Source organism: Otolemur garnettii, unplaced genomic scaffold (genome assembly GCF_000181295.1).
Source record: "Otolemur garnettii isolate 467f Iridium unplaced genomic scaffold, OtoGar3 scaffold00260, whole genome shotgun sequence".
In the NCBI taxonomy this organism is placed as follows: domain Eukaryota; kingdom Metazoa; phylum Chordata; class Mammalia; order Primates; family Galagidae; genus Otolemur; species Otolemur garnettii.
The window spans coordinates 829,894-839,034 of NW_003852655.1; the positions used below are offsets into that span (position 1 = coordinate 829,894).

The following is a 9,141-nucleotide window of genomic DNA, read 5'->3' on the forward strand; positions in this document are numbered from 1 at the left end:
TTGCTGTGAGCTGTCATGCCACAGCACTCTACCCAGGGGGATAGCTTGAGGCTCTGTCTCAAAAAAAAAAAATTATTTGTTGGATGTAACACCCCTGGGGGGAGGGTTGTCCCTCTGCTGGCCCCCACCCCATCCTCAGAGATCAGCCCACAGCAGCAACCAAGTGTCCACATTGGTGGACGGTCAAGGCCACACAGGCTGGGTCACCCTCACCAGACTCCAGGGACGACACCCAGGTATCCTGCAATAGTCTGTCTCAGAGCTGCAGCTGGGGCTAAGCCTGGGGTACCAACGCCACCTCATGGAGAAGGGGCACCTGCTCACCTTCCCACACCAACACAGATAGAGACGTTTCCAGGCAAGAACACCAACAAGCAAGGGCAGGTCCACCAGCTACATAGGTGGGGACGGGCTCCTGCTGTTTCACAGCAGGAGGACCTGGCCCGCTCCCCAGCGTCCTCCATGTCCAGGTGGACTGATGCCCCCAGACGTCCCTGAGCAAGAGGAACTGTCTCTCAGCTAGAGTCCAGGAGCTGGGAACTTTCCTCAGGGAGACCCCGTGGGTGCCATGTCTCCTGACTTTTTGAGGAGGACAAGGACTGCCCATGACTATCCTCCCCACATGACCAGGCACGGGACCAGGCACAGGCCACGTGCTCCTCCATGCTATAGACAGGCACACATCTCGTCCACACCCTCCACTCAACCTTCCTGAAGGCCATCTCAACATCTTTCCTTCCATCTACTCCTCAACACACAGACACCTTCTTATAGGAAAACACTTGGTTTATCCATCTGCACACTCTCTCGGGATCACCTTTATTCTTCATTTCATGCATCCGAAAGGCTAGGTGTGAAGCCATAGCTGGACCAGACAAGCATCTTTGAGCCCAGGGAGCCTAGCCACTAAGGCTACAGCCCCACTGTGAGCCCACAGCACACACAGACCAGCCCTCACCACCCCAGCCATGAGGAGAAGTCAGGGATGAAGGTGCAGCTCCAAGATGGGATCATCCCCAATCCTCTGACCACTGCTGATGTCCAGCCCCTCACTCTTCATCCCCCTTCCCCCCTTGCCCCAATTAGACCCAGCCTTCCATGCACTTTGGTCCTTCATCACAGGCACCTAGTGTGCTCGCTGCATCTGACTCCTGAGGCAGTGTATGCTGCGTCTCCAGGTTGCCCACTTGTTTTCCCCAATTACCCCCCCACTGGCCCACCCACCTCTGATCGTGCATACCTGAACTCTCTGCCAGCCTGGCCCATGTGGGGCCATGTGCCTCCTAGACACTGCCCCACAATGGGGACGGGGGCTGCCTCATTCTGGGCCATGAGGCAACTTGAGCAGCAGAGGGTGTTGAGCGGCTGCCTTAGTTCCCACCCACTAGAAGCCAGCAGCACACCCTCCACTGTGACAACTAAGAATGCCACCACACATTGCCAAGGTCCCCTCGGGGGCATGGGGCCCTGCTGAGAACCCTGGTCTAGGCCTGTTTCTCCAACCCTTCTGATCACTTTTACCCTGACCCTCACTGTATAGTCTAAGCCAGGAGTCCTCAAACTTTTTAAACAGGGGGCCAGTTCACTGTCCCTCAGACCGTTGGAGGACCAGACTGCGGGCCCCGGGAAGAGTCGGCTGCTAGGCAGGACAGGTAGTAGTGGCTAAAACACCCGGAGGGCCAGATAAATGTCCTAGGCGGGCCACATGTGGCCTGCAGGCCATAGTTTGAGGATGCCTGGTCTAAGCAAACATCCACCCACTCTCTCTGACCCTGCTCAGCCCATTGATGGGTGGTTCTGGTCCTCTCTTCTGAGTCCTGACAAAGGCTCAAACAGCACCATGTGGGCTAGGAGTTACTATCCAACTAGGCCAAGTGTCCAGGCAGGGCAAGTGGTGGAGGCCTTGCCTCTTCCAGCCTGGATGGCCCAGGCGGATCCAGACTCTCCCAGGACTGGAGGCTCAGCACTCCCTGGCTCCTCTCCTCTGGGCAGGAATCAGATAACCAATAGCTCTCCAGAGTCTACTGCGTGACCTTCTCCTCAGGAATGCTTCAGGAGATGGGCAAAATGAAGAGTGTCAATTTCTGTGGTGCCCATCAAGGTGGAAACCCTTACTCCATTCGGCTGTGGTGCGCAGGGTTTGGGCTTTCTTCATTGATTTTGTTTTTAAATCTCGGTGGTAGGCTAGGCGCGGGTGGCTCACACCTGTAATCCCAGCACTCTGGAAGGCCGAAGCAAATGGATTGCCTGAGCTAACGGGTTCAAGACCAGCCTGAGCAAGAGCGAGACCCTGTCTCTAAAAATAGCTGGGTGTTGTGATGAGTGCCTGTAGTCCCAGCCACTTTTGGAGTCTGAGGAAAGAGAATTACTTGAGCCCAAGAGTTTGAGGTTGCTGTGACGTCATGGTACTCTACCCAGGGTGGCAAAGTGAGACTCTATCTCCAAATATAAATAAATAAATAAATAAATCTCAGTGGTATTAGGGAAGACAAGTCTGGACTTCATCTAAAACCTAAAGCAGTAATTTTTTTTTAATTTCAGGCTAATTTGATGGTACAAAGAATTAGGTTACAATGTTGGCATTTGTTAGGTAGAGTGCCTATTATAGTTGCGTCCTGCACCCTGGAGGTGCACCGTACTCCCTGACGTGCCCATTAAGTAAGAGCACACCAATATCCTCCCTCTATCTTGAATTGAGTTTTTCTTTTATGTGGACGTGGACGTGAACATCTACTGGCTTCACATCAGAATTCAGTACACTGGATTCTTGCTTTTCCATTCTTGTAATACTTTACTAAGAAGAATGTATTTCAATTCCATCCAGGTCAATACAAAAGCTGAAAAATCTCCATCTTTTTTATAGCTGAACAGTATTCCATGGTATACACATATCACAGCTTATTAATCCATTCCTGGGGTGGTGGGTATTTAGGTTGTTTCTAAAACTTGGCGATTGTAAACTGAGCTGCAATAAACAGTCTAGTGTAAATGTCATTATTACAAAATAATTTTTTTCTGGTAGATGTCTAGTAATGGGATTGCAGGATCAGATAGGAGGTCTAACATAAGCTCTTTGAGAATTCTCCAAACTTCTTTTCAAAGAGGCTATATTAGTTTGCAGTCCCACCAGCAGTGTAAAAGTGTTCTCTCTCCACATCCATGCCAGCATCTGCAGCTTTGAGACTTTGAGATATGGGCTTTTCTCACTGGGGTTAGGTGATATCTCAGGGTCGTTTTGATTGGCATTTCTCTGCCAATGATAGGGACATCATTGATGATGATTAGGGACAATGAGCATTTTTCTTTTCTTTCTTATTTTTTTCTTTTTTGAGACAGAGTCTCATTGTCGCCCTCAGTGGAGTGTGTAGTGTTACAGCTCACAGCAACCTCAAACTCTTGGGCTTAAGCAATTATCTTGCCTCAATCTCCCAAGTAGCTGGGACTCTAGGCACCCACCACAACACCTGGCTATTTTGCTGGTGTCATTGTTGTTTAGCTGGCCTGGGCTGGGTTCAAACACACCAAACCTGGTGCATGTGGCCAGTCCCCTAACCACTGAGCTACAGGTGCCGAGCCAGTATTTTTTCTTATGTTTGTTAACCATTCATCTGTCTTCTTGGAAGAAGGTTCTATTCATGTCTCTTGCCCAATGATAGATGAAATTGTTTGCTCTTTTTTTGATTAATTTGAGTTCTGTATAGATTCTAGTTATCAACCCTTTGTCACCTTCATAACATGCAAATATCTGTTTGGGTTCTGAGGGTTGTCTATTTGCTTTGTTGTGTCCTTAGCTATACAGAAGCTTTTCAGTTTAAGTCCTGTTTATTTTTGTTGTTGTTGCAATTACCACTGAAGTCTTCTTCATAAAATATTTTCTCAGGCTGACATCCCCAAGAGTTTTTATCATGTTTTCTTCTAAGATTTTTATGGTTTCATGTCTTAGATTTAAATCTTTTATCCATCTTGAGTGAATTTTTCTACGTGGTGAAAAGTACGGCTCCAATTTCAGTCTTTAACATGTGGTTATCCAGTTCTCCCAGCACCATTTGTTGAAGAGGGATTCTTTTCCCCACTGTATGCTCATTTGGTTTATCAAAGATCAGATGGCAACTAGGTACTGTTTTCATCTCTTGGTTTTCTATTCTGTTCCATAGACATATATCTCTATTTTTGTGCCAATACCATGCTGTTTTCATCACTGTGGACTTGTAATACAGCCTGAAGTCTGGTTGGCTGATGCCTCCAGCTTTGTTTTTATTACTAAGAACTGCCTTGGCTATACAGGGTTTTTTTTTGGTTCCTTACAAAACAAGGAACTATTTTTTTCCAGTTCTTCAAAGTATGCTGCTGGTAATTTAACAGGGATTGCATTAAATCTGTAGATTGATTTGGGCAGTATGATTTTAACAATGTTGACTCTTCCCAGCCAAGAGCATGGTATGTTCTTTCATTTGTTAACGTCTTCTGCTACTTCTTTTCTTAGGGTTTCATAATTCTCATTATAGAGGTCCTTCACCTCTTTTTTTATGTATATTTCTTGGTATTTCATTTTCTTTGAAGCTACTGCCAAGGAAATTGTGTTTTTTTGGTTTTTTGGGGTTTTTTGAGACAGAGCCTCAAGCTATCATCTGGGTAGAGTGCCATAACATCACAGCTCACAACAACCTCCAACTCCTGGGCCCAAGGGATTCTCCTGCCTCAGCCTCCCAAGTAGCTGGGACCACAGGTGCCCACAACAACGCCTGGGTATTTTTTGGTTGTAGTTGTCATTGTTGTTTGGCAGGCCCAGGCTGTGCTTGAACCCGCCACTTCTGGTATATGTGGCTGGTGCCCTAGCCACTTGAGCTACAGGAGTTGTGTTCTTGATTTGCTTCTCAAGTTGGCTGTTATTGGTGTATACAAAGGCTACTGATGTCTCGACACTGATTTTATATCCTAAGACATTACTGTATTTTTTCACCACTTCCAGAGGTACTGTGGTTGAGTCTTTGGGGTTCTCTAAGTATAAGAAAATATCATCGCAAGAATGGAATAAGAAAAAATGACATGAAGGCTACGTTAACCAGTTTGATGAGAGTATTCAAAATGTATATAAAAATACCACACTGTACCCCATGATTGCATTAATGTACACAGCTATGATTTAATAAAAAATCTTTAAAAAAAAAAAAAGAAAGAAAGAAAATATCATCAGGTTGGGCACAGTGGCTCATACCTGTAATCCTAGCACTAGCATTCTGAGAGGCTAAGGTGGGTGAATCGCTTGAGATCACAGGTTCAAGACCAGCCTGAGGAAGAGTCAAACCCTGCCTCTAATAAAACATGAAAAACTGAGGCAAGAAGAAGGATCACTTGAGCCCAAGAGTTTGAGGCTGTTGTGAGCTATGATGTCACAGCGCTCTACAAAGGGCAACAAAGTAAGACTCTGTGTCAAAAAAAAAGATCATATCTTTGGCAAAGAGCTAGATATTCAACCTCCTCTGACCCCATTTGGATGTCAGGATATGTCCTTAATATCCTTCTCTTGCCTGACTGCTTTGGCTAGAACTTCCAAAACTATGTTGAATAATAGTGGCAACAGAGGACAGCCTTGTCTGGTTCCAATTCTAGGTGGAAAAGCTTTTTTTACTCCATTCAGTATGATGTGTAGATAGCTTCTATCAGTTTAAGAAATGTGCAAAAAAAAAAAAAAAAGGCTCAGCGCCTGTGGCTCAAGTGGCTAAGGCGCTAGCCACATACACCTAAGGTGGTGGGTTCAAATACAGCCCAGGCCCACCAAATAACAATGACGGCTGCAACCAAAAAATAGCCGGGCATTGTGGCGGGCGCCTGTGGTCCCAGCTACTTGGGAGGCTGAGGCAGGAGACTCGCTTGAGCCCAGGAGTTGGAGGTTGCTGTGAGCTGTGATGCCATGGCACTCTACCCAGGGGACAGCTTGAGGCTCTGTCTCAAAAAAAAAAAAAAAAAAAAGAAAGAAAGAAAGAAATGTGACACCAGGGCAGCACCTGTGGCTCAAAAGGGTAGGGTGCCATTCCTATATGCTGGAGGTGGCGGGTTCAAACCCAGCCCCAGCCAAACAAAAAAAAGGAAAAGAAAAAGAAATGTGCCACCTACACCTATATCCTTAAGTGTTCTAATTAGAAAAAGATTCTGACTTTTACCAAATCCTTTTTCTGAATCTATTAAGAGGATCATATAGTCTTTGTTTTTGACTCTATTTATGTGGCGAATTACATATATGGATCTGCATGTGTCAAACCAGCCTTGCGTCCCTGGGAATCTGTATTCTTGAAATGCAACCTCAGCCTGTGTCACATCTCCATTACATAAGAGGAGATCAGAACATCTTATGGATTAGTTACATATCTGACACACTCAGTGTGAGAAAGGAGCACATCTTCAAGTCCTAGATACATACCCAGCTACAAGGATCTTAGGAATCTCCCCAGCAAAAGCCTCGGCCATCTCGCGGCTGCCCACATTGGCAATGCAATGCAAGGCCAGCCCCATGAAGGTGGGGTTGCGGCTGGCCAGGTCGTTCTTAATTGCGTTGTTGATCAAGCGGATCAGCTCACTGTTCGAGTTCACCAGCACAGAGATGAAAAGGTAACCCTGTATTCCAAGAAGACAAGAGATGAGATTGCTCATGATCATCCCAGACTGACTGTGGCCAAGAAATGTGGCACAAAAACGGAGCCCAGATGCTGACCCTTCAGTCAACCTCCTGCACAAGCCCACATGCCACACACATTCTGGGAGTGGTGAGTGGTGTGGCACAGAGGACCTTTTCATTTGGGGAAGGTACTCGTTAGTTCTAGGGCACAACCAAAGGATGTCTTGGCTCACGATCCTGTTATAGGACAGCATTACAATGGGGCAGACTTGCCTAGCAGGCAATCAGCCAGATACCAACAGAAAATGGACCCCTCAAGTCTTCCCAAGTCCCCGCTCACTCCCTGCAGGTCACAAGTGTCAGTGTCCCAGATGCCACACTATTCTCAACTCAAAGTGGGAAAGAAGTACCTTCACTGAAAGGTTGCTTCCAACTACAATGACCTCTGGAAACTCAGCTGACTGCTGACTACCCACTCTTAACTCTGCCTATGTCCCTGTGTTACCTCCTGCCCAGGCCCAAGCCAGTCCTGTGTTCAGCCCCAGCTGTACAGCCATACATGCGGGGTCATGGCCTCCCCAGACAGGAAACACAGTGATCTTTTAGAGACCCACCTGGTCACTGACAACCCAGACTGCAGGCATGCCCAGTCTCTGGAGGAAGGCCCCACAAGGAGCCCCCACTGCAGCTGGTACTGCCCTTTAGGCCCTGCATTCTCATGCAGGCCTCTGCTGGGCACCCCACACCCTGCTGACCCTGCCCTTGCTGCCCTCTGCCACATTCCCTCAGGTGCTTCCCGGGCACTGGCCACAGTGAAGATTCTTTTTATAAAGCCATGTGCCTGTCTCCAAGGGCAGGACCCCGGTCTGCTTCTGGCCCCATGTCCTCGAGGGCCCCCGCAAACTGCCTGACCTATGGTAGACACTCCATATACTATCAGTGCAGCTCAGAGCTTAACAAATCCCTGAGACATCTGGACTACCTTTATTTCTGTAAGCTGAACTTTTATAGATAGCCAGAAAAGAATGTTACTTTTGCTATTGGGAGAAACACAGAAGAAACCTTCTTACAAGAGAAGGCAGAGCTGGGGGAAGCCTCCTGAGGCTATGTCTGATCTATGCAAGATCTGGGGAAGGCACAGAATGCCCTTTGGGCGTGGAGGCAACGCCTATTTCAGAAACAGGCTGCACAGAGCCATGGCATGGGTTCAGCACCAGCTGCACAGCGAGGCAGCACCTGTCCTGATCACCCAGACACTGGGCCTCCTGCAGCAACATCACACCAACAGGGATATGCTGGGACGTGCCAGAAGCAAGGCCGTACAGACAGCAGCCAGAGAAGAGCCAATGCCTCCCCCAGACAGAGGCCCCAGCATTGCCGCCTCCTGAGGAATGCTCTGAGTAGGGGCGCAAGCCACAGCCCAGGGCTAACATGTCACCAGCTGCACCAGACCCACGTGGCTCATGCCCTATGTGGCAGGAGAGGATCAGCATAGGTTTGCCTACGAGGTACTCACGATCTGCTTTTCTGTGTATCTGTTTGAGCTCAGCAGGTTCACAGCCTCCATGTGTCCGAAGTCAATGTCGTGGCCAAGAAGAAAGATAAAGAGTAACTTGCAGACATATTTTTTTTTACTGTAGCCATCAAGAGCCTTGTCACCTAAACAAAAGGTGAAGAAAAGGTTTTATGCCAGGTGGGTGAGGTGAGGAGAACAGAGAACACAGCAGCAGAACAGAAGGAGGCCATGAAGGAGCCTCAGCAGACGGCCACAGACACAGGCATGAACCAGATTCCCAAACTGGCGGTGCACAGCAGAATCCAAATTTTTGGTTTTCCTTTTGAAAACAGAAGCCAGAATACCTGTAGCAAGAGTTTGGCCCTTCCAGCCAGCCCTGGGTGGTGCGAGTCAGCTGGGCCCTAACTATCTTCACTGGGCCTGCCAGAATCCCCGGAAGGTCCCCACAGCGATGCAATCTGTGAGCCCTGCCCCGACCCCACATTACTCTTTTAAATAAATTTATTAGTTCAGGTGGATGAACATACTCTAAGTTATCTTCATTGCAAGAGGTGATTGTTCGGAACAAATCACCTCATCATAGAAAGGAGACACACACTCGTCCCGAAGGACTCCTGTTTCTTCACCCAGGTCACATCTTATCTGAACACTTCACTAGCAATCATCTCAAGGTAGATTTAAAACGAGTAGAAATAAAATTCCACCTAGGGCTGGGCATGGTGGTTCACGCCTGTAATCCCAGCACTTTGGGAGGCTGAGGCAGGTGGATCACATGAGTTCAGGAGTTCGAGATCAGCCAGAGCAAGAATTAAGACGTCTTTAGAAGAGACGTTTTTACCTTGTCTCTACTAGCCAAGGTATTTTGGGGGCTTTCGTAGTCCCAGCTACTAGGGAAGCTGAGGCAAGAGATTTGCTCAAACACAAGAGCTTGAGGTTGCTGTGACCCACGATGCCACGGCACTCTATCCAGAGAAAGAGTGAGACTCTATCTCAAAAAAAAAAAAAAAAAAAA

The 9,141-nt window shown here is 47.7% G+C and overlaps 1 protein-coding gene across 2 annotated transcripts in view; it reads right to left on the bottom strand.

Moving 5' to 3' along the window:
• Nucleotides 1–9,141, bottom strand: part of AP2A2 (adaptor related protein complex 2 alpha 2 subunit) — a 106,293-nt gene that overhangs the window by 36,423 nt on the left and 60,729 nt on the right. For both annotated transcript variants that reach the window (XM_012813330.2, XM_012813332.2), the window contains exons 3-4: nt 8,130–8,272; nt 6,419–6,612 (exon numbers count right to left, since the gene is read on the bottom strand). In XM_012813330.2, the coding sequence (XP_012668784.1) occupies nt 6,419–6,612; nt 8,130–8,272 (337 nt within the window). The remainder of the gene's footprint in view (nt 1–6,418; nt 6,613–8,129; nt 8,273–9,141) is intronic.